This window comes from Populus trichocarpa, chromosome 8, assembly GCF_000002775.5.
Source record: "Populus trichocarpa isolate Nisqually-1 chromosome 8, P.trichocarpa_v4.1, whole genome shotgun sequence".
NCBI lineage: Eukaryota > Viridiplantae > Streptophyta > Magnoliopsida > Malpighiales > Salicaceae > Populus > Populus trichocarpa.
In genome coordinates this window covers 9377538-9389277 of record NC_037292.2, presented here as the reverse complement: position 1 = coordinate 9389277, position 11740 = coordinate 9377538, and the positions used below count along the sequence as shown (strand labels likewise).

Here is an 11740-nt window from a genome sequence, read left to right as displayed (position 1 = left end):
TATAAAGATGATGAAATTATAATTTATAATCGTTTGGTTAATAAGATTTTAAGACAAATTTAAAGAATGATCTTAACTTATAAATTTAAAATGTTGTGCAAGACTCATATAATAATTTTATATTGAAATTATAACAATGAGTGAGTGTATTGATACAAATGTTACCTTTTCTTTTTGGGTGTTTAATTCTTATTATTTTTGGTAGCATTAGGAGGAAATTTGTTTAATTTAAAATTTGTTTAGATTTTCTTGAAAAATCACAGTAGCTTCAAATCCATTGGTACTATTTATTCGAATAATTTAATTAATATTTTTTTTATTTAATTCTTATGTCAATTTTGAGACTTACTCTTTTAAATTTTTTTTGTCCTTTTACTGAATTGATTATTTTTTTAAAACATATCCTTTAATTAAATATAGAATTTATTTTGTATTTTAACTTCGATTCTCATTTTTTTAATTGTTATTTTTAATAATCATTTAATGTAATTGATTTTTTTTAATTTTATCTTTCAATATTTGATTGATCGGGAATTGAACTTAATGATTTTCTAGGCCGGGAACTTCGAGTCTAATAACTCGGGTCATGAGTTTGAAAAGTTAATAAGAGTTTTTTTTTTTAGAAAAAAACTTTATAATTCTCTTTAGTTTTTTTTTTATCGATGCTAGGTATTTGAAAATGTGATAACAATTGTTTTTTACTCAGAAATATATCAAAATAATATTTTTTATTTTTAAAAAATTATTTTTAATATCAGTACATCAAAATACAAAAAAATATTAAAAAACTAATTTCAAATAAATCTTTTAAATTTTTTATAAAATATTATTTAAAACATAATACCAAACAGCCTTATCATGCGGTCGTTCAGGGATCATCCTATTGGCCAAGAGAACAAAGATGCCTCTCCAAGTTGGAACCATGTTGCTAACGTGGCTATGATAACCTGGAAAGTTATTTTAAAATACAAATTGGTCCGACAAATAGTATTCAATTGACAATATCCCAATTGCCATGTCATCAAAAGTTTACAGTAATTATTCATAAAATTTTAAGTATTTTTGTTCATGGACCCACACCCACTTGCACCACCTTAGGATCTTTAACTAATCCGTGAGAAAACTTAAGATATCTTTCAAATCAAAATCAACCCATTAAACTGGAAATTTAATCCCTGCAAGAAGACCGATGTTTTCCTCTCTCTCTCTCTGTTTCCGTCTCTCTCTTTCTGAATTACATGATTGTTAATTGAGGAAATCAAGTTATCAAAGTAATTAAGCAAACAAAATTGAAGCCAGGCGCATCACGACTCACGTCAGAGGAATTGCTGCTTCCTAGCCAACTTGCAGAGGTCTCTCTCTTCATCCCTCAGCTGATTTATCTCTCTGCACTTTCTTTTTATCTCTTTTGGCCTTGTCTATCCAAACCCTTTCTGACGCTCTTCTCCTTCTCTTCACCCCCCCTCCTCTCTATGCGCTGCGGCAGAAAACCCAGAAGTGAGCCCTCACAAACATCAGCTTATTACGATAGTACGATAGTTCTGTACCCCTCCTTCGCCATTGTAGTCTTCCTACGCTAAAAACAATCGTCGTGTGTGTTTTCATTCGTGTACTTACTTATTTAATTAGCTCTTTACGTTTTCAGGTCATGTGGCCAAGATTAGTAGTTAACAAGATCCTTGGAAATAGATTGAGCAACAACAACTTTGTGGCAGATTTTCCAGTTGACGCAAGAACCTGTAGCTTGCTGGATATTTCAAGCTTAGGCCAACCATCGTTGAGCGATAACACCATCCGCAATCAGCGCAAGGACAACTTCCACGACTACAAGTAATTAACTAAGCAAACATCTTATAATCTCTATCATTTTCTAATTAATATATATATAAAGTTAATTTGATCCTTAAATCTTATATACCCTTTTTTTTCTTTGATTGTAAATTAAGTGTTTTCGTCAGCACATGGAATGTTGGCGGGATTGCACCACAGGAAGATTTGGATATTTCCGATTGGCTAGATACTCCCAATAATATTTGCGACATATACGTTTTTGGGTAAGTAGTGTGAGTTTTGACAAGGAAGTTTAGCAAATCTGTAGTTTCCATTAATATATAATATTCTTCTTACGTTAGTTTTTTTTTTTTTTTAATTATCAGGTTTCAAGAGATTGTGCCTCTAAGAGCATCAAATGTTTTAGGTTCTGAAAATAGTAAGATCTCAATGAAATGGAATTCATTGATTAGAGAAGCATTGAACAAGAAGATTCAGTATTGCCTAGAAAAACAGAAATACAACCACAAGCAGCTGGGTATAAGAACACAAAAAACCTCTTTCAACGAAGATGAAAAGGCAGTATTCGAAAGCAGCATTCCTGAAGACTTCCGGTGTGTCATTTGTAAACAAATGGTCGGGATATTAATATCAGTTTGGATTCGAAGTGATCTCCGTCCTTACGTCCGGCATCCTAGTGTTTCTTGTGTCGGCTGTGGCATCATGGGCCTAGGAAACAAGGTACTATTTAGACATCTTAATCATGTTTATTTTCTTCAATTATTTTCTTCTCTAACTGGGTTTTAACTGAGGTAATTTAATGCCAACATCTATCATTAATCAGCTAAATCACAGGATACCATTAATTTGATTATTTCGGCAACAATACTTACAAGAGTTGACCATGTGTTACAATTCCCAACTTTCTAAAGCAACATCTTATATTTCGTTTTCCTCTCTAAAACTTGACTTCGCAGGGATCTGTGTCGGTTAGATTTCTGTTACATGAAACAAGCTTCTGCTTTGTGTGCAGTCATCTAGCTTCAGGAGGTAGAGAGGGAGATGAAAAGCTTAGAAATTCTGACGTAGCCGAAATATTTTCTCGAACAAGCTTCCATAGACGCCCTTCGCTTGATTTGCCGCGAAATATTCTAGATCATGAGTACGTGAATTAGGTTTTAGACTTTTGAAACCGTCCAAACCAATTCGTTATACATATGTTGATAGTTAATTTATATTATACCTTCTTAATCAATGTTTAATTATTCGGAAAATTATATAATTAATGATGTTGGTCTCACTACTAACCAAAAAAATGAGACAGTGATAAAAATAATTAAAATAAAATAAAACAAGAGTCAAAATATTGCCATCTTCCAACTTTGAATTTGTCGGCATCATGGGCTTAATTGTCATGCCTTCAAGAATTATAAAAATCACTTTTTAATTATATATCATGTAAATTGCTCTCCGTATACTGTATTAATTTTAAATTTTTCGGTATTTGAAAAAAAAAAAAAAACAAAGAAAGAAAGGAAGGAAGTGGGCTCCCTATAGTTGGTAGCTAAACCGCTCGGAGGGTTGATTTATACGTTTGTAAATTAACCATCTATTTATTTATTTTGTGTGTGCGCGTGTGTAATTAAGCCTTTTCTTAGAGCAAAGTTGACTTCCTAATGAAGTTAAGATTTTTCGTTAAGACTGTAAAAGCTACTTTATTGGATCAATATTGTAATATTTGAGCGTCAGCTAAATTTTCCTGATTGAATTTCCGCAGCCGGGTAATTTTGCTTGGAGATTTGAACTATAGAGTTTCTCTACCAGAAGCAACAACTCGATTATTGGTGGATAGAAAAGAATGGAATGCATTGCTAGACAATGATCAGGTATAGATATTCAGAGTCAATCTTTGCTGCTTTTGCTTCTATAGTGCCATTCTCTTGATGACCTGCTGTGTATTACCTTTCTAATTCTCTGATAGAGTTCTTCGATTTTCATTAAAAAAAATCAAAGGTTGTTATATAAGGCTTGAAATCTTTTGTTTTCACGGAAATTAATGAAGCTAAGGATGGGGCTCGTAAATGGACAAGTATTTGAAGGTTGGCATGAAGGACTTATCAAATTTGCTCCCACTTACAAATATTGCCTGAAATCAAATGTATATTTTGGATGTGCTGAAGGCCAAAGAGGTGGAAAGTGGCGTGCCCCTGCATGGTAATGAACTAATTATCAACAAATTAATCTTCTGATTTAGAGTTCATTTATATAAATGTTTCACAAATACTGAGGTGGAACTAAAACTCGTATGAAGTTGAGTTTTTGCCTTCCATTCTTATTTAATATAGGTGCGATCGGATTATTTGGCACGGGGAGGGGCTAAAGCAACATTTCTACACTAGAGGTGAGTCAAACTTGTCTGATCATAGACCAGTCAAGGCCATGTTTACTGCAGAAGTTCAGGTTTCAAGCACATTAAAAGGGCTTCAAAAATTCTTCCTTTCAGAGAGGTTTGATCATCAAATAACGACCACATATGAGATGCCATTATCCGATCGATATCCATGTAAGAGCAGATCAAGCTTCAAATTATAAAAAAAGATACATCAATCAGTAACCACACATATATTAAAGTATGTATACACCCACATAAAGTACGTGATTTATATTATATTATCTAATACAGAAAGAAGAAAAGGGATTTAGAAGCTTCTGTGTTAGTTGCTCTGAATCTGCTGATGAGTGTACAGTGCTGTTTGTTCTCAGATCTCCATGTGATTGTATTAGAGATCAGATATTGTCCTAGTCATCCTTTCATTTTCGTTGGATTATAAATGATCCAATGCCTGTTTAGTCTACAACTATGAAGATTTTTTTCCATGAAAAATATACTGAAGCAACCTCCAATGATTAGCGCAGTCTAAGAATCAAATTTGATTCACTAATTAATCTAATTAACCATGTATTTAAGACCTAATTTTAAAGAAAAGAAGATTGAAAATGTAAAACAAAGAACATATATATGACAACAAGTAGCTAGCTAGAGAGCAGTCCACGAGGGATAAACTGGTGTGGGCATCATGATATATTATTTGTTTTTTTTTTTTTATCATCATTATTATTTTGGATATATAATATAATCACAGACATGATTCAGGAAAATAGAGTTTAAAATCCCAAGTGGGTTAAAAGATATTATGGGTGTCTTTTGGCGTATGCATGCCAATTCTATATGATTGTATAGTTGTTGAGCAATAAGCAATAATATTATAGAACGCATGTTAGGGTATATTTTAGAGATGACGGTGACTCTGGGTCCAGTCATCTGAAAAGCAAATATATTCTCCACATATATATATGGTCTCAGTAGTTTTATATTAATTTGCCAGGATCACAACAGTATAGATGCTTGATGACAGAACTCCCTCAAGATTAATTTCTTACATCCGGCATCGTCTGGATGAGATTTCAACAGGGGCCAGTGAACTTTTGAATTGTCAACATGTAAAAAGTATTTTTTATTTTAAAATAATAATTTTTTTAAAATTTTATTTTTAATATCAGCACATCAAAACAATATAAAAACACTAAAAAAAAATTAAAACAAAAAAATAAAAAATCTTTAAACTTTTTTAGAAAATTTTTTGAAATTAAAAAATAAACAAATTAGGGCAATCACTTTTGTGGTCTATAATGAATTTGGTTGCTGAAGATATGGATGTGAAACGCTAGTTAATGATTTATTAAATTTATATTTTATTTGAAAAAAAAAAAAAAAAAAAACCTTGGTCAGGTCCAGGTACCCAGAAGGTGGAAATGCTACCGCCCAATCTTTGCCATTTCTAGGCCTCCCCGAGGAATACATTTTCCTTTTTTTTGTGAACCAAGAATACTTTTGTGTTATTTGAATGTAGATATATATGCCAGAATCCTAAATTGCCTTAATATTTAGTTGACAGATAAGAATTAGCTGGCTGGCTTCTTTTTTCTGGAATGACTAGTTATTAATTTGCTTCTTATTAAGCGATCTAACTTCATTTCTTCGTTCAAATTCTTATTCACCAGACTTTTGTTCTACCATATATATATATTTTGACAGCATTCTTCTTCCACACAAAAAAAAGATTGTTTACTCAATCGTTTCGATATTCAAAGAACAAGCTCTTGAAAAAGAGAGATGTCAACCTTCACAAAACCTTCAATGCAAAAATCTTCACGTGATGATGCCGAGCAACTAAACCGTGCTTTCAAAGGTCTCTACGTAGTAATATTTCTTTACTTTTTGTTGATTTCTTATTAATTTCCCATTTTTTATTGCATGACATATATATATAGCTAGCTAGCTAGGTAGCTTCTTGATCGATCTTTGTTAATCTCTCCTCCTAATCTCCACCTAAAATGTTAGAAAAATTAATTAATGGCATTGCATTGACTCTTCTATTAATTATCTTTAAAATCAGGATTAGGCTGTGATGCTGCCGTTGTTGTCAATATTCTTGCACTTAGAAATGCATCTCAACGTGATAGCATTCAACAAGAATACGAGACCTTGTTCTCTGATGACCTCAAAAAACAATTGGCTCATGAGCTTCATGGCCATCTCAAGGTACGTACGTCTAGCTAGGACAGAAACTTAATTTGGAGTTAATTTATATCCACACAGTTTTGCGATTATTCTTTCATGGCCATCTCAAGGTGCGTAAGGCCTGGCAAAGCTAGCCAGTTCTATTGAATGAGGTCCTGATCCTGTAATATTTTAAATCTTCAGAAAGCAGTTTTATTATGGATGAAAAGTCCTATAGAACGGGATGTTACAACATTGAGACAGGCTTTGACAGGACCTCTTTTTGATGTCAAAGCTGCCACTGAAATCATATGTACCCGCACTTCATCCCAGATTCGACAGATTAAGCAAGTTTACACTCCTACTTTTGGCACGCGACTTGAGTATGACATTGGGTGTCACACATCCGATGATCATAAAAAGGTTAGGTCCTCCCTCTCTCTCTCTCTCTAATCGTGCATTAGAAGATTTTTATAGCTCTGACGAGCACCTTCCCTGAATGTTGGCCTGGAAAATATCGTGCTCGATGTTTGTTTTGTCCTGATAAAATTCTCCAGTACTATACCTTCTGATCAGGTTCTATCTTTAAATTTATTGGTTATGAGCGGCTCCTGAAAGGGCTACTTAATTATCTGATTAGGTATAGTTGTCATTAACAGACAGCAAAGTATATATGAGGAAATAGAAGTCCAGATAAAGCATCAATTAACGAGAAGAAAGCTGTATATATTTCTTTCGAATCTGCTGTTGTCTGAAACGACTTGAGGGCTTTAAGCTTCACTGTTAATGAAATCATGAGATTGGTCTTAAAAATAGGCTGTAAAGTGTGTGGGTTAATTAGGTTGAAGATGAAGTATCGTCTAGTTCCTTCAAAGACACCCTTTTTGGGATTTCAATTTTCAAAATTTATTGTGGTTTGATTCTCTCCCTTCTTTTCTCTTGATAGTTGCTACTCGCATTTATAGCAATAACACGGTACGATGGCCCAGAAATTGATAGTGTGTTGGTAGAGGATGATGCTAAAGCTATCAACAAAATTGGGGTGAAGAAATCTGGAATGGATGAGAGCACTTTCATTCAGATTTTCACTGAAAGAAGCTCCGCACATTTGATTGCCCTTGCTTCTGTTTACCATAAAATGTTTGGAAAGGAACTGAGAAAGGTATAGTTTCATCTGCATTGTGTTTTGATTTATCTACTTTTACTTCCATATTCTTCCTATGGCACTTCATGACCGTGCTCAACATGCTGCAGACAATTAAAAGAGAAGCATCAGGGAATTTCAAGTATGCCCTTCTAACAATTTTGCAATATGCTGTTGATCCAACAAAGCACTATGCAACGGTATCATCACACTAATTAACCTCTCTCATTTATAATCTATATATTAACACAGTTTGAAGTTTTTGGTAGTTAGCAATTGAAATCTCCTTACTTGTCAACAATTAGTCTCATCATTGAATGGCTCTTCAGGTGTTGCGCAAGGCAACGAAAGGTTTGGGTACAGACGATAGTACTCTAATCAGGATACTGGTTACGAGGGCAGAGATTGATTTGCAGAGGATCGAGGAAGAGTTCTTGAAGAAGTACAAAAGACCATTACCTGAAGTTGTTCATTCAGAGACATCAGGTCACTACAGGGCCTTCCTTCTTTCCCTCTTAGGCTCTAAGTACTAGCTCTAGATCTCTTCTGTGGAGTTGTGTTATCTACTGAGTGGATTCCTGACTAGCAGTTTGACATACCGAGTATGCATGATATAGAACATGACAAGCTGTTTCCTTGACATCGAACAACGACTCTGGAATTTGACATACCAACCGAAAGCAGTGCGAAGTTGAAAAGAACTGGATGGTGGGTTTTTATCCATCCTTGTTCCTGGCTTGTCAATCATAAAATTTCTCCATCAACCACACAAAATCTTTAATTTGTGTAGTTGGTTGTTTGCTTGCTTATTTTTGACAAAAGGATGGGGTCTGATGTTGATTTAGCTGTCTGTATCAATATTGTCTGAGAATATTAATCCTGCAGAATAAATTTGATAAATAATCCATGGACTCAGCAAGCTTCCTGAAATCATGATAAGAATTTAGGATACCGAGAAACTGCAAAATTTCCAACAAGGCTGAATATTTTTGGATGATATTATTCATATCTTCCAAATTCTGATTATTCTGAATTCGTCGTCAGGTTCTTTTGCACGAGTTAGCGAAATTAAAATCATTTGTTACCTTCGACTAGCAAGCAATGGCAAAAATTGCCTAGGTTTATGATGTAAATTGAGTGGTACTAGTTATACAACCCTTTAAGAAAGAATCCTACTTTAATTAACGTAGTACCAAGCAAGTTATATTGATTGCTCTAACAAGCAGAAGAAGAAAGGCTTGTTATACTTGATAATTTTCAGAGTTTTTTTGGAGTCTTTGAACTTTAAAAATCAATAATTTAGGCTGTCAAAGCTCCAAAATAAATAACCCTAAATAAGTATTAAGCTTTCTAATAGGCAAGACATAACAACAATTTTGTTTGCACTATGAGGATACATCTCGAATGAAATAGATCCTTGCTCAATAAATGTTAAGTCGGTTTCCTCAATTTAGCCCAGATAGAAAAAAATATTAATAATCTGCTCTGGTATTTTCCCTTCCTCTTTCTCTTTCCTTTTTAATAATGAGTGAAAAAGGAATTTAGTGGCAGAGAAACAATGATCTAAATATCTCCATATATTCCACAGAGATGCCTATCCACTTCTGTATCCTTGAAACATGGTCTTCCGGCTATTAATTCTCCAGGTCAGAAATAAAGCGTGTCCTCAAGCTATTTAATTGTCAAGTGTTGGACTTGTTGCATATATTGCAGAGTTCTGTCTTTCCAAGTCTTTTCAGGAACCTTGTCTCTTTTAACTCAGATTGTACATAGCCATGGCTTCCAATCACGAGCACAGGCTTCATGCATTGGGTGTGGCACTATTGTTTTGCACATCTTTTGGTGATCATTTCTACCTTTGCAGAGAGCTTGAAAGGTTTGAACACCAAGCTAAAGGTGACGGATCACTTACCCTTTTAGTGGCAGGAGACTGGGTAAGAAGAGGCTTCTAAAGCCAGTCTGACGTTGCTATTCAGGTCTGAAACCTCTCGCTTCTCTGTCCTGGCCTTGTTTTTATGTCCTGTACCTGCCTGGCTTCCGAAAACATGAACATCCAAATTTTGGGGAACATGGCATGGGGATAGTTTCTTGCAGTTGGGTAATGCTAAATTGAAACGAAAAGATCTATGTCAAAAATATCACCAAAGTCTGAAAGAGTGTTTGTTTTTGTGGTTGCATCTACGTTTAGAGCAAATCACAAAAACAAATCACACAATTTTCTGTTTGTGAGGCCCATTACTATTTACGTTTAAACCGTAGGTTAACAAAAAGCAACTTCAAGTGTGTTGCAAACTGTGGACAGAGGCGCGGCAAAAAAAGAAGAAGAAGAAGAGCAAATGAAAGAAGGACTGTCGTTTATTAGTGGAGAGCAGCTCCCTTTCACCACCGGCCTCTGCCATTTCCACCATCCCTCAGTCCATCACCGCCGCGCTGCTCTTCCCCTTCTCCTTCTTCTTTGTCTGGAGACACTCTCCACTGTTTTGCAAAGTGAACATTGGAGAGTGAATTAATTCACTCTCCACTGTTCACGTTGCATGTGAACAATTGAGAGTGACCGGCCTCCGTTGTTTCCACCATCCCTCAATCTATCACCACCACGCTGCTCTTCCCCTTCCCCTTCTCCTTCTTCTTCGTCTGGAGACACTCTCCACTGTTCACATGCACATGCAACGTGAACAATGGATTCACTCTCCAATCTTCACGTTGCATGTGCATGTGAACAGTGGAGAGTGTCTTTACTGTTCATGGCCGAACCGAATCTGACCCAAGCCTAAATGCATTGAACCGGTCCGACCCAGTAAAATAAAAAAAATCCAAAAACAAATTCTCAGATATTGTGTTTTAGTAAAAAAAAAACTAATGTTTAACATTAATTAATAACACTATATAGTTATATTAGAAGGAGATCACATGATGATGTAGCATTTGCAGAATTTGATCACAATCCCAATTTTATTCCAATGATATTTTACCTTATGTTGTTACACGCTCAGAAAACCATAGAAACTGTAGTCCTTGTCGGATGAATTACATACGTAATGGAATTACAGATAGTTTAATAGAACAATAAAAAATATTTTATATAAAGTATTATTTATTTTATGATGTAATAGCATTAATTAAATCTACAATATTTAAATTAAAAACCATCAATATAAATATATATCTTTTTTAGTTATTTTATAACTTTAATTTGAAAAACATTCTTAACCAAACACATTAAACAACTTTTTGTTCAACCTCAATTTTAACCAAACATATATTTTACCAAACCAACCTTAACTAAAAGTGCTTTTTATAAAATAATTTTTTTCAAACCACAACTACAAAAGCTATCACAATACCAAACACACTCTTTTCTTCATAATTATTGCATTTTTCTATAGCTTTCTATTTATTTATTTAAAAAAAAACTTATGAGACAAACAGAAATAACACAAAAAGAAAAAATAAGAACAAGTAACATAAAATTTTGTCAAATAAAATCACTACAAAAAAAACCTTTTATTCAAAATTTTATTACAAAATATTTTTTTAAAATCTTAATAAATAATTATGGAGTTATTATAAGAATTTCTAAGTTAAATATAAAAAATAAAATTTTCAAGCATAATATTTAATTTTCTAAACAAGATCAGAGTAAAAATAACCAAGTAAAATGAATAATCTAGGGACAAAATTGCTTTTGCTATAAACACTAGCTTCCTGTTTTAGAATTTAACTAGTCAATTGCCCTACGTGTTGTCACGAGTAACTTCTCTGCCTAAGAGGTTAATATGGTGGCAGTCAACCTGGCCTCTAGCTTAGACTAGGTTTTGAATTATATGAAGTGTGGTTTAACTGGTGTGATTTAATTGATTTAATAAGTGTATTAATAATTCAAAAAAAGAAAAATTAAATTAACTTTTTTTTTGTAAAATTTCTTAGAAAAGACAATGATCTAACATATTTTTATAAAAATTTATAAAGACAATGTTTTGAATTAACATGGGTTAGTTCGAGTTAATTTGCTTAACATTAAAATTGTCATTTTTTACTCATGTAAATTTTCTTTATTCCGACGACAAAAAGGTTTTGTTTTCTTAACAAAATAGATCATTAAATAAAAAGTAATAAAAAAAATTTAGTAAAACTATAATGTTTTGAACTACAAAGGAAAAAGATAAATTAATTAACAACCTAATTTTTGCATTAACACATTTTTTTTCTTATTAAAAAAAAACCTGTTTTTTTTGCTCAAACATTGTATTTTAAGCATATACTTA

At 33.3% G+C, this 11740-nt stretch overlaps 2 protein-coding genes across 5 annotated transcripts; both read left to right on the top strand.

Annotated features, from left to right (window-relative positions):
* The first annotated feature begins 1165 nt into the window (after positions 1 to 1165).
* LOC7457824 (type IV inositol polyphosphate 5-phosphatase 9) lies at positions 1166 to 4468 on the top strand. Of its 4 annotated transcripts, XM_024606881.2 has the most exons (9): positions 1400 to 1530; positions 1646 to 1830; positions 1947 to 2054; positions 2157 to 2511; positions 2748 to 2932; positions 3548 to 3656; positions 3833 to 3984; positions 4116 to 4171; positions 4274 to 4468. In XM_024606881.2, the coding sequence occupies exons 2-9, from the start codon at positions 1649 to 1651 to the stop codon at positions 4360 to 4362; spliced, it is 1236 nt and encodes a 411-aa protein (XP_024462649.2). In that variant the 5' UTR covers positions 1400 to 1530; positions 1646 to 1648; the 3' UTR covers positions 4363 to 4468. The 4 variants fall into 4 exon arrangements, with proteins under 4 accessions (XP_024462646.2, XP_024462649.2, XP_024462648.2 ...); XM_024606878.2 differs by lacking the exon at positions 1400 to 1530 and adding an exon at positions 1166 to 1352 and having other exon boundaries at positions 4116 to 4468; XM_024606880.2 differs by having other exon boundaries at positions 1959 to 2054; positions 4116 to 4468.
* Positions 4461 to 8382, top strand: LOC7457823 (annexin D5). The gene is made up of 6 exons (XM_002312447.3): positions 4461 to 6020; positions 6228 to 6373; positions 6536 to 6754; positions 7278 to 7493; positions 7586 to 7675; positions 7805 to 8382. The coding sequence occupies exons 1-6, from the start codon at positions 5945 to 5947 to the stop codon at positions 8006 to 8008; spliced, it is 951 nt and encodes a 316-aa protein (XP_002312483.1). The 5' UTR covers positions 4461 to 5944; the 3' UTR covers positions 8009 to 8382.
* The last annotated feature ends 3358 nt before the right edge of the window (positions 8383 to 11740 follow it).

Coding starts and splice junctions, on each gene's coding strand:
- LOC7457824 (XM_024606878.2), top strand. CDS start 1,649: ATGTGGCCAAGATTAGTAGTTAACAAGATCCTTGGAAATAGATTGAGC. Junction 1,831..1,946: donor GACAACTTCCACGACTACAA/GTAATTAACTAA, acceptor TTGTAAATTAAG/TGTTTTCGTCAGCACATGGA. Junction 2,512..2,747: donor TCATGGGCCTAGGAAACAAG/GTACTATTTAGA, acceptor TTGACTTCGCAG/GGATCTGTGTCGGTTAGATT.
- LOC7457823 (XM_002312447.3), top strand. CDS start 5,945: ATGTCAACCTTCACAAAACCTTCAATGCAAAAATCTTCACGTGATGAT. Junction 6,021..6,227: donor ACTAAACCGTGCTTTCAAAG/GTCTCTACGTAG, acceptor CTTTAAAATCAG/GATTAGGCTGTGATGCTGCC. Junction 7,494..7,585: donor TTGGAAAGGAACTGAGAAAG/GTATAGTTTCAT, acceptor AACATGCTGCAG/ACAATTAAAAGAGAAGCATC.